This window comes from Solanum verrucosum, unplaced genomic scaffold (genome assembly GCF_900185275.1).
Source record: "Solanum verrucosum unplaced genomic scaffold, falcon-dt-bn FXZP01001278.1, whole genome shotgun sequence".
Lineage (NCBI taxonomy): Eukaryota > Viridiplantae > Streptophyta > Magnoliopsida > Solanales > Solanaceae > Solanum > Solanum verrucosum.
The window spans coordinates 1345742-1367216 of record NW_026020317.1 but is presented as its reverse complement, the minus strand read 5'-3'; the positions used below and the strand labels follow the sequence as shown (position 1 = coordinate 1367216).

The 21475-nt window shown below is 33.4% G+C and overlaps 2 protein-coding genes across 2 annotated transcripts; one reads left to right on the top strand and one right to left on the bottom strand.

Annotated features, from left to right (window-relative positions):
• The first annotated feature begins 1917 nt into the window (after positions 1-1917).
• LOC125835196 (protein CHUP1, chloroplastic) lies at positions 1918-6297 on the top strand. The gene is made up of 6 exons (XM_049514323.1): positions 1918-3355; positions 3957-4088; positions 4191-4372; positions 4508-4619; positions 5853-5987; positions 6085-6297. Exons 1-6 carry the CDS (start codon positions 2111-2113, stop codon positions 6208-6210), a joined length of 1932 nt encoding a protein of 643 aa, XP_049370280.1. The 5' UTR covers positions 1918-2110; the 3' UTR covers positions 6211-6297.
• A 6569-nt stretch (positions 6298-12866) lies between these two features.
• On the bottom strand, positions 12867-17460 carry LOC125835209 (protein trichome birefringence-like 38). The gene is made up of 6 exons (XM_049514334.1): positions 16963-17460; positions 16444-16615; positions 14145-14320; positions 13783-13941; positions 13159-13446; positions 12867-13061 (listed from the first exon to the last, which is right to left on the bottom strand). Exons 1-6 carry the CDS (start codon positions 17274-17276, stop codon positions 12947-12949), a joined length of 1224 nt encoding a protein of 407 aa, XP_049370291.1. The 5' UTR covers positions 17277-17460; the 3' UTR covers positions 12867-12946.
• Between the last annotated feature and the right edge of the window lie 4015 nt (positions 17461-21475).

Here is a 21475-nt window from a genome sequence, read left to right as displayed (position 1 = left end):
GTGACATGCTATTATCATCCAACAAAATTACAATCAAAATTTATTATGTTCTTCTTTTACATCAGGTTTTATATTCCTCTGGTTATCTTTGCTTGTCTACTATATTATTTTGAAATGTCCAATAATATTTGTTCAATTTATAAAAGCAATGAATGATTTATCATTTTGTTTTTATTTCACCCCTTGCAATTAAATATTGTTCATCTTTTAATATTTTGACAACTTATATTTAATAAGGGTTACTCCCATCATTAATCGCTTCGTTATTCTCATATCAAATCAATAGTGGACAACTATTATTGAATCCAAGAAATAAGCTTTGAATACCTTTTTATATTTCATGATGGAAAACGCTTAAAAAGATGATTTTTTTCATATTCATTGCACAAGCCAAATATTAAAAAAATAATCTATTCCGATTCATATATTATATATTTGATCTAACTTAATCGTTACCTTCTTACTATCATAGTTTTTTTAACTTCCTACCGGATAAAGTCAAGTCTAAGAAGTACATTCACAATAATTTGAAATTTCCAAATGCATTAAATTGTTTTGGTACAAATCGATAACTTTTAGCTCTATTTGACTTGTCGTAGTTGTTTTAAAATTTTATTTTGAATATTGAAGGGTTGCTTCAGTAAATGCTATGACAAGTTGGAGCTCTATTAACTATTTCCGTTTATTGAGCTCTTTTAGTCATTGTAATTATCTGTAGTCATACAAATTATGATTATTTAAGGTTGCTTTGGTAATTAAGTGTAGGGGTGTTCACGGTTTGGATAAAAACAAATCCAAACCGAAAAATCAAACCAAATTGATAAAATAAAATCGATTTTATTTGGGTTTGGTTTGTTTGGTTTTAGATTTTTGAAAACCGATAGTATTTGGTTTGGTTATGGTTTTATTCGAAAAAAATCGAAGAAATAACTGAACCGAACTGATGAATTATATACATATATTTTATTAATATACATACTTAATATATTATTTTTATAAACAATTTTAAAGATCTTATACATATTTTCATTAAAATTTCTTTATAATTTACTTATTGAAAGCAAAAATGCCCAAGATGAAACATTTATCTTATTGATTTCATGTATATGAGTGTCTATGTCAATTCTTTGTGGGACTGAAAATGTTATTGTCTCTTCATTCTAGGCCAATATAGTGAATTTTATAGCTTTATTGATAGTAAATTTAGTAATTGAAAGTTTAGTAAATTAAATCATTCTAACTATTTTTCGTTTTGAATTGATTGTTGTCACTTTTTTCACATTTTAAATGAATTGTTTTTTTTATTTTTGTGTATGGTTAATAACCGAATAACCGAACCAAACCAAATTGAAACCGATAATCACCAAATCGATAAATGAATATTATATTTGGTTTGGTTTGGTTTTGATAATTTTAAAACCGATTAAGTTGGTTTGGTTTTGGTTTTGACCAATAACCGATCCAAACCAACCCGTGAACATCCGGGTTAATAACCGAACCAAACCAAATTGAAACCGATAATCACCAAATCGATAAATGTATATTATATTTGGTTTGGTTTGGTTTTGATAATTTTAAAACCGATTAAGTTGGTTTGGTTTTGGTTTTACCAATAACCGATCCAAACCAACCCATGAACATCCCTAATTAAGTGTTAAGTTACCAGATCTCAATATGTAAAATTTTAATTAATGATAATTTAATTTAATTTTCTTTTTAGGAGTTTTAGTACTATATATATTGAATGACCGTTGGAACCACTTGGGCGCGTGGACGAGTCAAACTATTTCAACTTTAGCATTAGTAGGTAAAAATGCTTGTCTTATTTATCATTTTTTTCTCTATAAATAAAAAAGAAAAAAATCAAAGTGGATCCAAGAAAAGAAGACCGTTCATCGATATTGCTGCATTATTTACACATTTCAAAGTTTCAACAAAGAAATACCTTCTTTACAAAAACACAGTATTATCTTCACTCTACCCCTACCCCTACCCCTTTGCCCTTTACCCTTTTCTTACAGGCACATAGATAGGGACCTCATTTTGGCTTATTCCTCTTCTCTTTTGCAATTTGTATAGCAGAGAGTTCATAGTTTGTGGTAGATCAACAATGGTTGCTGGTAAAGTAAAAATGGCTATGGGTTTACAGAAATCACCTGCTAATCCAAAGCCATCGAAGCAAGATTCATCTCCTAAGCCTCCTTCTCCTTCACCAAGCTGCCCGAAACAGCAAACTTCCAAAGGTGCTGTGTTTTCTCGTTCTTTCGGGGTTTATTTTCCTCGTTCCTCTGCTCAAGTTCAGCCTCGTCCACCGGATGTTACGGAGCTCCTACGTATAGTTGAAGAGTTGCGTGAAAGAGAGTCACGTTTGAAAACAGAGCTGCTTGAGAAGAAACTGCTGAAAGAGTCAGTTGCTATACTTCCGTTGTTGGAGAGTGAGATCACTCAAAAAGATGCGGAAATCGGACGAAAAGGTCGGATGATTGAATGCTTGGAAGTGGAAAACGAGAGGCTTAGAGAAGAAGTAGAGATGTTACACATTGAGCTATCGAAGCAAAATGGGAGGTATGATGAGAGGATAAAAGCTATGGAAGCTGAAATTTCTGAGCTGAAGAAAGCTAATGAAGAGTTATCTGCTCATAGATTTGTAGATGTGACAAGTGGTGCTCATAACAAAGCTAACATCGCCAAGTATTTGAGGAAATGCGTGACTCAACCTAGCATTACTGTAACTTCAAAACCAGAGTGTGAGGTGAAAGAGGAAATTGTTAGTGCATTGGAAATGTGTGAAAGGCCTAGGCATTCTCGGTCTAATTCAGATGAGCTAGCTGAAATATCCGTTGGGATTATGAGTTTAAGATCACGAGTTCCCCGAGTACCTAAACCACCACCGCGGCCATCGTCTGCACTATTGCCATCATCCTCATCATCCTCGTCTTTATCATCTTCTTCATCTTCTCCTTCGCATAGTTCCTTATCAGATTCAGCTGAACGTGCATTAGCTGAAATTTCTAACATTCCACTTCCACCTCCCCCACCTCCGCTACCAGCACCAGCGCCGCCCAAAATGGCAGCAGTTCCTCCTCCTCCACCGCCGCCGCCACCACCACCACCAGTACCTTCAGCTGCGTCCAAAACAGGCCCACCGCCACCTCCTCCGCCACCTCCAAAAGGTTTAAAGCCTTTGCCAGCAAAAGTCAGGCGGATACCTGAAGTAGTGGAGTTTTATCACTCTCTTATGCGGAGAGACTGCCGGAGAGATTCCGGTGCCGGAGTTGCCTCCGCTGCCGATGCTCCATCGTCGGCGAAGGATATGATCGGAGAAATTGAGAACCGGTCTGCGCATTTACTAGCTGTAAGTCTTTTCTACCATTGCTATTTTATTAAAATTACTGTTTTACCGTTTACCTTGTGCATTCCTGTCTGTGAAAATGACTAGTTGTGTGATGTCTATTTTTGGTACCCTAATTGCACTTTTCTTGGAATTTTGCTAAAGTATTCCACAAGATAAGACAGTTTCCAGATTCGAATCAATATAGGTAGAGGGGTAAAGTGCAATTGTGAATCACGAGAGGTGTAGTTCCATCTGCTCACTCTGGGCAATTTAGTCAATTTGATGCTGAATATAATGACTAATCGCTATCACAATCTTTATGGATTTCATGCGTTTAAGTGAAATTTTGTTTCAGATCTGATATTAGTAGTCGAACAAAAATAGAATTTTGATAATTGTATACAAAAATCTACAAATCTTTTATCGGATAACAAAAAACACTAAACAATTGAAGGTCTTAATCAAAAGTTTATTTCTTAATTGGACTAAAATTTTGGAACTGAGAAAACAGAAGGGCATTTTAATGCGGTTTACCTAAAGATGGTTGAACTTTAACGTTTCATTCAGTGTTGGTTGTTTTATTTAATTTTTGATTCTCCCTGTTTTGCTTCCTTAATTGCAGATTAAAACAGATGTTGAGACACAAGGAGATTTTATTAGGTTTTTGATCAAAGAAGTAGAACATGCTGCATTCACAGACATTGTGGATGTTGTGCCTTTTGTTAAATGGCTTGATGACGAGCTCTCATACTTGGTAAACTTCTTCTTCAGTTATCATTTTAAGTTCATTTCATTATCTAACATGCAAAATTGTATATGTTTGGTCAATCAATTTGATGACTTGAAGTTTTTTCAGGTTGATGAAAGGGCTGTTCTGAAACACTTTGAATGGCCTGAACAAAAGGCTGATGCATTGAGAGAAGCTGCATTTGGATATTGTGATCTAAAGAAACTTGAATCTGAGGCATCGTCCTTTCGTGATAATCCTAGACAACCATGTGGCACAGCTCTTAAGAAAATGCAGGCCTTATTTGAGAAGTACGAATTTGCTCTATTATTGTTATTATTATTATTATTATTAAAGCTCTAAAATAATTAATGAGAACTTGCATTTGTTAAGGAAATATGTTTATTAAGTAGTGATTGATCTCTGTTCTTATGTCAATTACACAGATTAGAGCATGGAATTTACAATCTGTCAAGAATGAGAGAATCAGCTACAAAAAGATATAAGGTCTTTCAAATCCCAATTGAGTGGATGCTGGATACTGGTTTTGTTACTCAGGTAATTAATAATTCTCTCGTCTCCTTTATGATCTCTTCTATAGCAGAGTAGCTGTTTGATGTATTTTTCCTATTGATGTTCCACATAGGGGAATGTCTTCCAATATGTTAACTTTCACCAATGACCTCAATTCGTGCCGTCTTTACTGGTAGCACCTCTTTTGATGCCTATACATTTTTTACTGTATTAAAAAGAAATAATAGGACAGTTCCCAACACGCCCTAGGAAATGATGCATAGAGCACTACTGAAGCTAGTCCTATCTAAATTTCTTCATACTTTCCTCTGCTCTGCAAAGCTGTGTTAACACAATGTGCGGTTTTTACTTCTCGTGGTATAATTTACTGTACAGATATCTTGCTATTTCTTTATCATAGGGTTATGACTAGAGGAAAAACAATATAATTGAAGATGGTTCTTGGTCTGTACCGCGGATGTTTCCGTTGATTAATGTACAGACAAAGGAAATAGCATGGGATAAAATATACTCTGTATTATTCTATTAGAGTGTGTTACTAGATGACAGAATTTTTGGGGAAGTTCTGCATTATTAATATGCCCATGCCTGCATGAGCACATGTCAAGTCTCTGTTCTCCAAAACATATTTGCTTGTCTGCATCCCTTTTTATGCCAGTGTTTGGTGGTAGTAAGTAGAAAAAAGGAATCAGATTCTTAATGTTGACCTTTTATAGATCCCTATGATTTTTATAATGTCACACTAAGATAGAAATCACCCTATGATTTTTTAATCTATATCTTCATAAGGCAAATTAAAATATGCCTCCAGCAGGAAGAAGTTTCGTAATTGGCAAAAACTTGCTTAAAATTTTTCCACAATATACATTACCCCTTCGTGTGGCGGGTAATCCGCTAAGCTGAGTTGGGTGGGGACCCAATGAAAAAATTAATTTTCCTTCTGAGATTTTAGGTCAATTATTGGGCATATCAATTTATGTTTCTGCATAATGATATGGGTATCTATGAAACTATCTAGTCTGTTGGTCTTTTTCTTGCAAGATAATATAATTAAGAGCAGGCAGCCAGAGTTCACAGACATTCTGCTTGCCTGCACAATTACTAGTGTTTCACTGTTATGTGGGGCAAATCTTTGTAAATCGTGTGGTCTCAAAATTTGTACCATCCTGCTGCTTTGATTGAAAAATATTAACACAAAGAAAGAGACCTGGTAATAACGTGATGTAGTTGTGTTGTTTTATTTTTGCATTATTGCAGATCAAGCTGGCATCAGTAAAATTAGCCATGAAGTACATGAAGAGGGTATCTGCAGAGTTAGAAATGGTTGGTGGTGGTCCTGAAGAAGAAGAGCTTATAATTCAAGGCGTTAGGTTCGCCTTTCGAGTACATCAGGTAAATAATAGTAACAACATGCAAGAGTAGTTGTTTAATCACATGCTTTTTTGTACAAGTAATAATTAAATGTGTGTTTTTCCTGTTTTTTGTACAGTTTGCGGGTGGTTTCGACGTGGAGACAATGAGGGCATTCCAAGAGCTGAGAGACAAAGCAAGATCATGCCATATACAATGTCAAAATCAGCAACACAAATATGTTTGCAAATCTACACCTTGCTAATTCAATATCTGTAGCAAACTCAGCTTCAGAATGCTGTTATTTTTGTTGTATAAAAAATGACATCACCAATGTGAATGTGAATATGCCTAAACATTTATTAATTTATTCATAATTCGTGTGAAAATGGACTCTCTTATCAGTTCAATAACTTGTCCTTATGTGTATTAACCTGTTAACAGTGTTTTAATCATTTAATATTCCTCGGTACCATACATAGAAGCCTTGCTTCGATTATATGACTTAAAAAAAGGTTCAGACGAAGATGTGTATAAATATGAGCTTGCATTCTTATCAGTACATTTTCATTTTGCACAAAGTAAAATTGGCTTATGTTATCTTTGATCCCTCAACATATGCTCAAGTTCAAGTATAACTTGTAGGAGCTATCGAATGATTATGAGATAAACAATGAGACAAAGAAGAGCACTTAGACAATTCACTTGCACCATTTCAAATTCAAGTTTCTAATTTATATCTACTTTTTTTTTCTTTTCCCATTTTGGTAAATTAAAGCTGAAAGATACATTTTCTTTGTGCTTTCTTCTTGAAAGGGGAGAAAGGAGAGCAAGATAAAGAAAGTTATATCTTTTATTTCTTTGCAAACTTGAAACAATTGTAGATTTTTAGAACTTCTTTTTTCATTTAATTTTTGGGTAGGTAAGGCAGGGGAGTGAAAACGTCTCGAAAGAATCAAATTATTTTAAGAGTTTCCTTTTCATTAATGCCCAATATTTGAAATCACAAACATTGCAACTTTTATTTTAAATCTTTTTCCAAATTTTAAAATAAAAAAGCATGGGAAAATTGCATAGGTATGTTTCTTCTCTCGTTCCAAATTTATAAGAAAAAGAGCTGGGTACTTTTACTTTCTGGCTTCACTTCTTTAACAAATAAATGTTGTACGTTGTACTAATTAAAGTGAAAATTATACTCAATAAAAATTTGTAACTGTACTTAAGTAGTAGCATGGTCAGAAGATAGCATTCGTGGAATTAAAACTTATTCTTGTTGGTTACTAGTCTTGCTTAGGAATTTGTAATCAAGATTAAATTTATAATCTTGAGATTGTCGTAGAAAACATAAACTTCAAATCATGAATCTGTCTATGGTCAAAGGATTTTACCTTTCCTGTTAGACTTACATCAGTTGGAGAAAACATATCATGGTATTTTAGGGAAATGGTAAATTGGAAGATTAAGACCTGTTTGGATGGACTTATAAAAAGTAACGTAAATAAGTTAATCCAAACGGACAGTAAGTTGTTCAATTTAATTTGAAAATCGTTTTCTCATCTCTTTTATTCTTCTTTCCTCTTGAATTCCTTTAATTTGTTGTACTTGGAGTTGTTGAAGATGCTTGTTACAACAGCTAACATAGATGTCTAATGGTGCATGTTAGTGGGAGTTGTACTTTCCATTCATAACAGCTGGAGTTGTACAATTCATCTGACAATTACTCTGTTAGATACCGTTTGGATTATAAAAATATTAGAGTATATACAGTTTGTACCCATAGCATTATTTAATCTAAATCAGGAAGCCTAGATTGAATATATATTTACCAATAATTAATAAATGTGAAATATTACTATAGACAGACCAAAAGATTACACCTAACAACCACATCCACCTTCTAGAAAGAGTAATACTCATGATTAAGTAGGCCTCAAGCAAAAACCAAACTAATTACACAAACGTTGAATCAAAAAATGACATTTAACAACTTTCCCTGTATATATTATTGCAATTCTTTCCTAATTTGTAACACTATAAAGCTACTATTTACAACTTCATTTCTGAAAATTTTCCAGTTTGTTGCACGCCATATGTGGTAAATAAGCCCTCCATATTGCAGCAACATTTCAGCTAGGTTAGTTACTGGTTACAAATTAGTACATATATATAAAAGAGAGGAAGCATGGTGGTTCAACTGTTTTGTTCATGTTCATGCAGGATCTATGCCTGGTTTTTCATTCTAGTAGATTAATATGGAAGTTCCTTAGCCTCCTCTATAACAATCATTTAGATATTGTAACAGTGAAATCAGTCTTTCCTAAGATATTTGTTCCTTTTGCTTTCTAACTGAAAAGCTTTTTTTTTGGGACTAGTCAATAGGATATGGAGAAACTATTGTACAAATAATTTGCTTGCTCTATCACTGGTTGCAGTTGACAGCTTTGAGATGTCTACCAACTTATATATCTTGTTCTTGGTTGCTTATCATGTTTTTGTGTTTGATAGTGGAAGAATCATGAATATTAAGGTTGTAAATGGTGGGTGATATGCTCCTGCGGTGTACAAGTTGAAGAAATGGAAGATAAATTGATGATCTCCATATCTATATATTTATGTTGGTAACTTATCTTTCTTCTCCTACTGTCTCAAAGTAAGTTCCTTCTTCTTTTTTTACTTCATCTGCAGATCAGATGAAAGTCAATGAAGTTCATTACTTTTATTTGTGATTTCCATAATATGTACTTGTTTCTTGTTTACACACTCGAGTACACAATGTTAACATTTGGTGGAGCAATGCAAAACATGTTCTTGAATAGTAAAAATTTCATCAAAATGTTGCAAATCTTAGTTGTGTATCATAAAACTGACTTACACATGAAATTCTATATCTGGATAAGAAACTTTTACATTTACTAGGACTCAATCTAGAGAGATTCTGCGTTTACTTGCTATTGCTTAACAAAATGAAAGGAAACTTCAAGCTAGTAATTAGAAATTAACAGAACCTCTATGCACCCTTATTGAGGATAGTGGTGTAACTTGACCTCACGGGTTTGTTACTGATTTGTTACAGCTTAGTTTAGCAGTCTTAGTTTAGCAGTTAGTTATTATTAGATGTAACTGAATTCTGTTATTATTGACAGGTGTAAGATTGTGATAGGATGTGAGTTTAGTAGTAGCAGTATATATGTATGTACATAGTGCATTGTACAAATCACTTCTTCTAATCAATGAAATCAGTTTACAGCTCACATCTTTTTCTCTCCAATTAGATCTTCAACTGTAGTTGTAGATTTCACATTTCGTGTTGTTGGATATCCACCAGATTACAAGTTCAGGAAGAAGTCTGGAAACAATGCTAATAGAATGGCAAATGTCAATGCTGTTGAGAATGATTCACTTGGCCAAACACCTCCTACATTCACACAGGAGCAATATGGTCAAATTCTCAGGCTATTGAACAAGGAGAATTCTGTGATCCCAGCAGTCAATCAAGCAGGTATGGATCACTCATTCTCTATTAGTAATAAGTTTAAACACTGGGTAGTAGATTCTGGCGCAACAAAGCATATAACAACATCACTAGATGATTTGTTTGACATCGTTGCATTAGAACAAAGTGATCAGAACCATGTACAATTGCCTGATGGAGGAACTGCATCAATAACACACACTGGTAGTTATAGATGGGACAATGGTGATGTGTTGGCTAATGTTTTAGTGGTTCCTGATTTCAAGTATAATCTGATTTCAGTTTCTCAGTTAACCAGGCATTTACACTGCTCAGTAAGATTTTTTCCTGAGTTTTGTGTATTTCAGGACCTGTTAACTGGGAAGGTCAAGGGGATTGGTAAGGAGACAGGAGGTTTATATTTTCTGTTGAATAAAGATGTTGGAGATGGAAGCAACATGAATGCAGCTAGTGCAAAGTTGATGCACATAAAGACCAATGATGATGAAGGCATGCTATGGCACAATAGACTTGGCCACCCATCCTCCACTACTTTGAAGAAATTAGTTTCCATTAATGATAGACATATTAATGATTGTGTTGTATGTCCATTAGCTAAGCAAACACGGTTGCCTTTTCCTGTGTCTACAACTAGAAGTAGTTCTGTATTTGAATTGATACATATTGATGTTTGGGGTCCACAAAGAATCAGCACTCATGCTGGTTTCAAGTATTTCCTCACTATTGTTGACGACTATTCTAGAACTACATGGTTGTATTTGCTTAGACTGAAATCTGATGTTATTGTTGTCTTGAAGTCTTTTTTCAAAATGGTTAAAACTCAGTTTGATCACAATGTGAAGAATGTTAGATCAGATAATGGGGGTGAGTTTTTTAACATAGAATGCAAAGACTTATTTGCCTCTTTAGGCATAGTTCACCAAAGCAGTTGTCCACACACTCCACAGCAAAATGGAGTGGTGGAAAGAAAACATAGGCATGTGTTGGAAGTAGCCAGAAGTATCATGTTTCAGGGTGGCATACCTATCAGGTTTTGGGGAGAATGTGTTGTAGCAGCTGTATACTTAATCAACAGGTTACCTACTCCTACATTGGAAGGTAAATCTCCTTATGAAGTCTTCTATCAAAGGAAACCTAAGCTGGATCATTTAAGAACTGTTGGATGTATGTGTTATGCTACCACACTAATTAGGAAAGACAAATTTTCTCCCAGATCTGTTGCTTGTGTTATGATGGGCTATTCTTTGACTCAGAAGGGGTATCTTCTTTATAATATTGCAGACAAGAAGTTCATGGTTAGTAGGGATGTGGTGTTTAAGGAGCATATGTTTCCTTTTAAGGAACTGCATGATGATACAATTCCCCTGTTCCCAGACATCACTCAGCCATTAGAATCAGAACAAGATCAAGTTTCTGCAGAGACTATTATTGATCATGTACCTGAAGTTTCTGATGTGTCCACAGTATTGAATGACACTGCAGATCCACTCAATGATATTGTTGGTATTCCTGAGAGTCAACCAACCACCAATATTACTAGGAGGTCCAGTAGAACTGTGATTACACCAGCCTGGCATCAAGACTATATCACTTCTGGAAAGCAGAAACCTCACTCATTGTCCAACTGTGTTTCGTATCAGCACATCTCTTCCACATACAGAGCCTGTTTAAGCAGATTTTCAGCTGTGTGTGAACCTAAATCTTATGAAGATGCCTTACATGATGAGAAGTGGATAGCAGCAATGCAGCAAGAATTGCAAGCCCTTGATGAAAATGGCACTTGGAATCTGGTTCCTTGGCCACAAGGGAAGCCTGTGATTGGTTGTAAGTGGATCTTCAAAATCAAATATAAGGCAGATGGTGAAGTGGAAAGGTACAAGGCTAGATTAGTAGCAAAAGGGTATAGCCAAACTGCTGGTATAGACTACCAAGAAACTTTTTCTCCAGTGGTAAAAATGGTGACAGTAAGGACTGTTATTGCACTGGCTGCTGCAGAGAATTGGTGTATATACCAAATGGATGTCTACAATGCCTTCCTGCAAGGAGATCTCACCGAAGATGTATTCATGGAACTACCTAAAGGTCTACAAGTTGCCACTGATCAACCTATGGTCTGTAAGCTTGTGAAATCCCTTTATGGGCTTAAACAAGCTTCAAGACAATGGAATTTTAAACTTACTGAGGCTTTATTGAAATCTGGATATAGTCAGAGTCATTTGGATTATTCATTATTCACTAAGAAGCAAGGGGTCAATTTGGTTATTATCTTAGTCTATGTTGATGACCTCCTTATTACTGGGAATGATGCTGCACTGATTCAGAACACCAAAGACATCTTGCATAAGTGGTTCAAGATCAAGGATTAAGGAGAATTGAAATTCTTCCTAGGCATAGAATTCAGCAGATCCAAAAGGGGTATCCTTATGAACCAAAGGAAATATGCATTGGAGCTCTTAGTTGAAGCAGGCATTACTGCAGGAAAGGCAGCGAATACTCCATTGGAGTGTAATATGAAACTCACTACAGCCTCTGAAGAAGATTGTGGTGAGGAGGAGTTGCATCCGGATGTTACTCAATATCAAAGAATGATTGGCAAGTTATTGTACTTAACCATCACCAGACCTGACATAGCTTACACAGTCCAGACTCTCAGTCAATTCCTCCAGAAACCAAAAGCTCTGGCAGGCTGCTATTAGAGTTCTTAGATATATCAAGACTCAACCAGGATTGGGCTTACTTATGTCCTCACAGAAGAAGATGAAACTGACTGGTTTTTGTGATGCAGACTGGGCAGCATGCCCAAATACCAGAAGATCAGTGACAGGTTATCTACTGAAGTTGGGAGATTCTCTCATCTCTTGGAAATCAAAGAAACAGGCTACAGTATCAAGAAGTTCTGCTGAAGCAGAATATAGAAGCTTGGCTTGTCTAACAGCAGAAATTGTTTGGATGACAAACTTGTTCAAAGAATTGAATATTCAGATTGAGGAACCAGTTTCTGTGTTCTGTGATAGTAAGGCAGCACTTCAAATTGCAGCAAATCCTGTGTTTCATGAGAGGACGAAACACATAGAGATTGATTGTCACTTTATTAGGGAGAAGATTCAACAAGGGTTGATTAGTACTATGTATATCCCTACACAACACCAACAAGCAGACATTTTAACCAAAGCTTTGGGAAGACTGCAACATGAATCACTTTTATCCAAACTTGGTGTTCTAAATGTATTCACTACACCTAGTTTGAGGAGGAGTATTGAGGATAGTGGTGTAACTTGACCTCACGGGTTTGTTACTGATTTGTTACAGCTTAGTTTAGCAGTCTTAGTTTAGCAGTTAGTTATTATTAGATGTAACTGAATTCTGTTATTATTGACAGGTGTAAGATTGTGATAGGATGTGAGTTTAGTAGTAGCAGTATATATGTATGTACATTTTGTCAACCCTTACTTACTTATTACATCTAAAAGCTATTGTATGTCCTTGTATCAAACTATGAGCAGTTAAAACTAATCTGAAGTCTTCATCCTCAGAGAAGAACTGCTGCTGCATAAACAAGCTGGCTCCAATTGTTAAGAAGTCCAGGAGTACTGCGCCAATGATTGCTATGTTCACTTGATTGCTGGCTGTTTTGAGCTGAAGGTCTTCACATACGTCCACAAATGTACAGTTAATTTCACTTTGTAAGTGGAAAGGAAGAAGATTAAAAGGAGAATATTATATGAGGTTTTTCATCCTCACATAATTAGTGATGCATAAAGAAGCTGGTTCCATGTATCAGGTAGTCCAGGGAGACACCAGTGGCTGCAATCTACACCAGGGTGATCACCGCTGTACATTGATGGATGAGCATCTTTCCTTAACTGGGATAGAAACGTGATATCGAGGAGATGAACTGGTGTCTTCATCCTATTTAGTACTTTGTTTACTACAATAGCTGATGCTGGTGTCCCTGCTGGATATGTCGATCCTGCTAATGGTATTTGCTCTGAGTTGCAATTCTTTGTTGATGCCCCCCATTCCTGACCCCTGATCATGATACAACAGAACATGAATTTTGAGCTTGGAAAATAATTATATTCAGTGAAAGTTAGTGCAGTTAGTTATACACGCACGTTGGTTGCTACTTTCTCTAGGTTACCAACTATGTTGCTCAAACTCGTCAAAAGAATTGTTGTGTGTATTGAATCGTCTAAAAGCTATGTGTTTCTTTTGGATCCGACACTTTTCAAGGGTCCGAGAAACCATAGGTTATACCATTACATACTTTTGAGTTAGTTGATCATGTGAGTTATTTTTAAACTATCGGTATATAGAACTTAAATTCAAGCATTTATTTAGCAAATGAAGAAGTGCAGCACTTACATATAATGAGTTGGAGAAATGCCCTGGAAGAAGACTTTGGTCTTAGAGGAGTCAACATTTCCATCAACCCATCTTGCCCAAGTAGTTAGACCTTTGTAAAATGCCATTAAACGGTCCATATCTTTCGATACTTTCATACCATCTTGCACATAATCCCATCTACAAAAAAATATGATTCAGTTACTATAGTTTTTTCCACACATGTTGACAATACAATTAAACTAACAAAAGTGTACTCTTTCTAATAGTTTAAGCTTTTAAATTAAATAATCACATACTTTAACATAGTATTAGAGAATCAGACCCACACATGATGAATATACAATTAAATATTAAAAGTGTGCTCAAAAAAGGGATCATACGGTTGAGAGTTGCCCTTGTGAGTCCACCAATGCCAAGAATTGAAAATTAACATATCCATTCCTTTCCAAGCATCACCTTGTTGAATGGCATCCAATTTCAATACCCTTCCAATCTTCTCTCTTACTATATCCACAAGGTAAGTTGTTCGATAAAGGAATAAAGTAACTCCATAATCCTGCAGGAAAAAAAGTGACAAAGTGTATCAAAAACTATAGCGGAACACCCTTATTTTTATTCTATAAATATGAGTAACAAGTTGGCAACAAAATTGTCAGAAGCTTTTATAGCAAAGATATGATTTTTATTGTTAGGTTTGAGCCTCTTTTAGAAGATGTGGCTAAGACCAAAGGTGAATAACTTATGCTCTGACAACCAAAAAAAAATTGCAATAAAACTGGCCTTCAAAGATTGGACCTACCAATGATTATGACAATGTTTTGGCCAAGTAACACCACTAGATAATTATTTTTGGGAAAGTGCTAAATGGCCAAAAAATTTAAAAAATTATAATATTTTTTTTATTTTAAAATAAACTAATCTTTTTTCCATTTCTTAGTTAAAAGATATTAAAGTTAAAAGGGTAAAAATGTTTTAAAGTAAAATAACATAGATAAAAATATCATTCTGGCCAGAAAGATTTTTTCATTATTATTTTTCTCTTGTACAACCATTTTTTGCTGCCCTTATGGTTTCTTGTAAATGCAACAACTACAACTAGATAATAAATATGAAGATTGAGTAGGTCGACATAGAAAACTAGACCTCTTGAACATTTTGAAGGGTCGATAACAAAAGCAAATTCAAGATATGAAGTTTATCAATTCTAATTTTGATGATTGCTCGCTTGCCATCAACACATATACAAGATCTAAGCTAAATTACGAGGAAAGATCAGATTGGTGAACATGGAAAAGAGCTAAGCATGCCTTTCACTAGTTCACGGGTATACTGCTATTAAAGATGTGACAAATAAAATTCCTTTTCGTCTCCTTTCCAAGTTTTTTATTGGGAGCCTAAAAAGTCAACTTTTTTTTCTTTGTGGTCTTTGGCTACCACAATTCTCAAATTTTTTTTCCATATCTTATTTGTAGTATTATATTAATGATTGATGTCACATTGTTTTTTTAATCTTTTCTATCCACTGTTCTACATCTTATTTGGATCTTGGTTGTCCCCTCCTTCAATATTTGTCAAACAAAAGCTATAAAATTGGAGAAAACAATTTTTCTCCTTAACAACTCTATTGTCTGTAATATATGTATCTTGTACTAATTGCAGCCTCATATTGTAAAACAAAAAAGAAGAAGTGAGAAACCAAGGTAGACCATGTGAAAACACACACATATTTGTGTATGCATGTGTTTTTGCTTTGTGACAACGCTAAAATTATGGAGTATATTAAAACGTATACTGTTTTTTATGTTATCAATAGAATTTAATTTATTCTAGCAAGTTAATTTCCATTTTCATAAAGCTACAAATCAATATCATTATCGAGGTTATCATTCATACTGGTTGCGAACAACTAAACATATCAAGGATCTATCGAAAACACCTCTTTATTCCATACAAAATAGATATAAGGTCTGAGTACACCTTATTCTTTCCAAAACTTACTTGTGAGATCTTATTGATATGTTATTTTGTGAATTATGAAAATTTTCATACTCAGAAAGGCTATTGCTTTTTAGTTTAACTATTTGATATTAATTTTATTTTTTATTTTTAAAACTTATAACTCGGACTTCGTAATTAAGAATGAACCCACCTACTATTTACTGTCGCCGTATAGCTAGACTCTTTTTTCACCGATTTCATCATTTTCGCAACAACCAACATCATGATCCACTACAATTATAGTAATAACGTAACGTATATGTTGTTTTAACAGTTGAATTCAACATCATCAAATGATTACAAAAATCATTCTTTTGTCATAAAATACTTCAATTAAAGATTTTTCACACTCGATCAAAAACAGTTTAAAATAGTATAAAGATTGTTCTTTTTTTTCCTTTTCCTTCTCTCACTAGAGTTTCTACCTAAACAATTATGAATTAACAGAGACTTTCTTCTCTCATTTTTCCATTCAATTCCCTGCTGAGAATTTACTCAAGTTCTTCTAATTCTCATCTCTTCTTCCACAAAGTTCCCATTTTAACTGTCGCCTAATGTTATCCATTTTGATTTTGAGATAATTTTTTTAAAACTAAAACTAAAACTAGGAGAGAGCAAAACCTGAAATGGGAAATCAAAGAAAACCAAAAACACATAGTAAAAGAAGAGAGCAAATTAAACCTGAAAAGTGACAGAAGAAAGTGTCTCCTTCCTAGAAATTGTAATCTTGGCATTAGGCACCGACGCATGAAGCATACAGGCTAGAGAATTCCACATGTTCAAACTCAACGAGTCACCAATAAACATTATTTTTTTCCCTGACCATCTCTGCAAGAAATCCTTCCCATTAAACCTGTAAATTTTTAAAAAAATCTATTAGTAAATCATTACACCATAACTAATTGAGATGAAAATTTATCATAAATTGACTAGTTTTACGCTGTCAATCTATTACAACTCCCCTAGTAATACAAACAAGAGGAGTTGTACTAGACAATATTAAAACAGAGGAAAGACTTCTCTGTTTCTTCAAAATGTGTTGCGTAAGTCAACAACAACAACATAATCAGTGTAATCTCACAAGTAGGGTTTGTGTCAGATGATGTGCGTACACAACCTTACCTTTTATCTTGTAAGTCTATATTGCAAAAATAAAAAGTTAAGAAAAAAAAGATTGGAAGAAGGAGCATTAAAGAGTACCTGGGCAAGTTACAAGAATCAGGTTTCCAAGCATATTTGAGGTATTGCTTATCAGGGCGACCATATTTGAGGCAATCAAATTCAGGGTCAATGAAAGGGCAAGTTGAGGAATCATAAAGAGGAAAAGAAGGGTCAATTGCCCATCTACCTTGAAACAAGTTGCACTTGCTATTGCTTACAACCCCTTTGTTTTCCCAACTATGGCCACTCAAATTTTGTACTATAAGCTCTGCTCTGCCAGTATGTAAGAAGAGAGAAATAATGCTACAAACTAAAAGCACTGATTTAATGACCAATTGGCTCCACAGAACCATCTTTGGCTTTTGGTGTGGAAATAATTGAGGGAACTACTAATGAGGAACTTGTCTTCAAGCTTAATACATTGTCTGCTATATATATAATACAAAACCACAACATACATCAAAATCAATTTTCTTTTTTTTCTTAGGGGGTGGGGGTGGAAGGTTCAAGGAGAAGTGGTATCTGGAGATTCCTTGTTAAAAGGATCACATGATGAACGCAAAAAAGAAATAGTGATGTCCACATTTCTGACCGTCTTAAAAACACTAATCTATTTGTCTAATTAAATTAGATACGCTCTAATCTGTCACATGACATATCAAATGGTCTCAAACTCTTGTAAGAGCACGGAGTTCTTAATAAAAAATCAAGAAAAGTGTTGAAAATACTCTAAACTTGGCAAGAATTTAGGAGTATATTTCTTTCATATTGCAAGATTGAAGTGTATTTAAGTTCAGTTAATCAAGTAGAAAATATTTTTAAGACTAACCATTCAAAAATGAAACTAATAATTTACATTAAATTTAAAATTATTTTCAATACTTTTAATTTTTTTTTAAAATCAAAGTCTTCGGGTAGAAACAGTGGGGGCATTATGTTTTGGCTCTTAGCAGTTATATTTATTTTTCTCTTGGTATATACGGAGTAATTCCGTCGGCACAATTAATTAACAGACTTGTTTTTTTATTTAATAGACATTAATAACTGTGGTGAATACTGGAGATCCCCTGCCTTTAATTAAACCACATTTAGACATATAATTTATTTCTTTATTTTTGTAATTATTTTTTACTTTATTTGAAAATCAATATTTGACTATGAAAATTCAATATTCAGCTTATTTATTTTTTATATTTTTTTTAATTATTAGTTGATCACAATCTTTTAATATATATTTATTTTTTTACAAAAATCTAATGGTTTGACCCAAAAAGTACAACCCACCAGCACTAAAAAAATAATAATTAAAAAACCACCAAAAGAGAATTAAACTAAAATAGAAAAAAACAAAAACAAGAAAAGGAAAGTGGAATAACTGTTTGCAGCTCAACTTCCTCGATGGAACATCTCATTTTTCTACCCAAAGGAAGCTAAACTCGATTAAGCGTGAGTATTCTCCAACTTTGATACATCCTAGTATTCTGCCTCTTACATTTCGTTTAAAAGTCATCTCGATTTATCCATAATAAATTATTTCAATTCTTTTGCTCAACTGTCTACTCATAGATTCCAACCTCGTGTAGGTTATGTAGAGATAGTATTGTTGTTAATCCATCAATTTAACCTCAAATTCGTTGAAATTAGTTCTTTTAGATCTAAACTTTGAAAAAACAAGTCATAATTTGTTTTGCTAATTTCATCTTCATAATTTAAAATAAATTCTCTCTTCCCTCTTTTGCGAAAAGTATAATTAAATACAACTTCATCTTCAATTTATATTCCTTAAATTTTTAAATAAAATAAAAAATATTAGAAATCTTGATCAAACGCCCCGCCTAAAATTTACAAATTAGAATTCTTGGAAATTAGATTTTTTTCCGAATAAAGAGAGCATTTTACTCTTTATAGTAAATATGTATATTCTGATTAATCGGATCGATATATCTAGAGTGTCTAATGCTTAAAGAAAGAAATGTGGTAATATCAACTTCTTTTTATTTCTCGCTCGAGTCCAATATTTATATTTGAAGCCCGATTATATTCAGTTTTCGCACCAACAAAAATCCCACATTGAGGTAATATCAGTTTTTGATTGGTTTTACTTGCACGTAGTTTACAATTAGTAATAAAAACACCTAATTCAGCAGCATTTACTACAGAAGTTCGAACTCGTGGTACTGAATTGTCCTGTAGGAATAATAAATATTTGAATTAAATAAAGTTACTGCTAATAGTTAGTTTACTTTTAAAAGATAAAACCATGATTACATAAATTATTTATGAAAAAAATAGAAGTCTTCTCATTTAAGATTACTTTATTTAATTATCAAAAAGCAAAATGGGGTAATCATTTTGGAATATTATGAGTTTAGTGTTGTTGGTATATTTAGAAGCAGAGATTCTAATTTAGTGGAATTGCTTAGTCGGATTATTCCCTCATCAAAAAAGGAAAAAATAGAAAAGCAAAAAGTTACTTTATTCTTTTATGCTCTATTGATAGTTTGAGACTGAAATATAGCAAGTCCACATTCTTAATTAATTAGATTCATTTAATTTTGTTATTTTATTTTTTAATTTGGGGTGGCATTAAATGAATTTTAAAAATTTATTAATTTGGGGGCACAAGGGGGCTAGTTCTAGCAAGTTTACAGCCTATTATAGGTTGCCTATTGGCTATTGCTATCAATATATTGTGTGGGGTGTTGGTTGTTTTGTAGGATAACTTCAATTATTTTCTGGATTAAATGCAACTATTTTATTTTTAAAGATAACGGCTGAAAAACAAAAAAATTGTTGGGAGGGAAATTCTTGAATGAGTTAGCGTAATTCAGATTTAATTGAAATTTCAAAATTTGAATATTGAGTGAATTTTTTTTTTTAAAAAGTAGATATTCATCTGATCGTCTTTACTTGTGAGCGTAGTTCATCTTACAAAATCGAAAGCTAATCTATTACTTTGTAACTATTTTTTTTCTTATTATTAAATACTATTTATTTTTAATATTTAAATGATTCATAATTACGGAAGGTGATGCACTAAATTTATTTTCAATATTTAAATGATTCATAATAAAATTATTTTATGTATAAGGTTACATAAATTACCTAGCTAGAATTGTTATTTTCAAATTTATTCATCATAATTTGCTTTACTCTAAATATTTAATATTTGTATAATTAAATCTCAACAAGCTAAATAGAGCAATCAGGTTGAGGCCGTGTGTTGTATATAACAGTGATTAGGGGTGGAGTTAGAGTATGATTTTTTTTTTATCAAATTCAATAGTTTTGATTTTAATCCTATATATATCTTCAAAAAGTTCGCTGTATATGTTTAATTTATCAATTTAGAACTCAATTACTTTTTTTATATATATAAAATAAATTAGAATTAAAGTTCTTAATCAACTGAGCTATTAAGACCTCCAAACTACATCTTTCAATATTTTATTACTCTTATAATTTATTTATCAAACGAAAAAGAAAACCTTAAGCGAAAAAAATACGGCAAGATGCATTAAATGAAATAAAAAACCCTAAAACAGAAAAAATAAAATAATGGAAATTTCTAGTCAATGACTATCTTTTTGGTACCAGCAATCAAAAATAGGTAACCAAAGTGGCAGACTTTTCTTGATCATTATGTATCTACTTCTACTATAACACTAGCCTGTGTTACATTTATGTGGTCCTACCCCTATATTATATTGTGTTGATATTTACATTACAAGATAAGTATTTTGACCTATACTTCATCCAACATTTAAGATGATTAAAATAATTTAATAGTAAACACTTTAGATGAAGCTTCTCTTTCAATCTGCAATGTGATGTGATTCAACCTTAATTAAGTTAAATTATAAGTGGGTACGATTTACTATAAGTAAACTAAATATATTTAATTTTCCATATAAGTTAAAGTAGAAATTAAGTTGTTATCAATATTACAATTGATGTAAATATTGAAACGGATTGACGTAACTAATTAGCTATGAGTTCATCTAAACTCAATAATATCAACGCCAACAACTTTTTAGGAGTCAGATAGGGTTGGAACCCTATACAAGGGGCTGCTCGCTGCTCGCCCCTATCTCTAAAGTGTATGCACTCCACTTGTTATCACTAATTAAACAATGAAGCCAGGAGCGGAAGGAGGGACTTGAACCCTCAACCTCAGCCTTGGCAAGGCTATGCTCATCGTGGGCCTCGTAGTACCCACATACGACAGCTCTGTGGAGCTTTTCGGACCGAAAACTTGTTCGATATATATATATATAAAAAGGTTACCTTTAATATTTGATGAGATTCTTATCCCAAAAAAGAGCTTGTTATTGGAGTGACTGACTCATCAATCCTCTAGAAAAGGACCATATGCTTCAGTGATTCCTAAAAGAAAAATGTTAACTTTAGGATAGTTGCCGAAGCATCTTTGTTGGCGATTGTTGAAAGTGGCCAACGAATAATGTATATCTTATAATCCATGCAAATTTATCCTCAATTATTAAAATGAGAAAAGAATGCCATGTAATTTAACATACGAATAATGTATATC

Excerpts from the sequence above, each read along its gene's own strand:
- LOC125835196 (XM_049514323.1), top strand. The coding sequence starts at position 2,111 with ATGGTTGCTGGTAAAGTAAAAATGGCTATGGGTTTACAGAAATCACCT. Across the intron at positions 3,356-3,956 it reads GGTCTGCGCATTTACTAGCT|ATTAAAACAGATGTTGAGAC; the intron begins GTAAGTCTTTTC and ends CCTTAATTGCAG. Across the intron at positions 4,373-4,507 it reads ATGCAGGCCTTATTTGAGAA|ATTAGAGCATGGAATTTACA; the intron begins GTACGAATTTGC and ends TCAATTACACAG.
- LOC125835209 (XM_049514334.1), bottom strand. The coding sequence starts at position 17,276 with ATGGTTCTGTGGAGCCAATTGGTCATTAAATCAGTGCTTTTAGTTTGT. Across the intron at positions 16,616-16,962 it reads GATTCTTGTAACTTGCCCAG|GTTTAATGGGAAGGATTTCT; the intron begins GTACTCTTTAAT and ends AAAAATTTACAG. Across the intron at positions 14,321-16,443 it reads TTTCTTCTGTCACTTTTCAG|GATTATGGAGTTACTTTATT; the intron begins GTTTAATTTGCT and ends TTTTTCCTGCAG.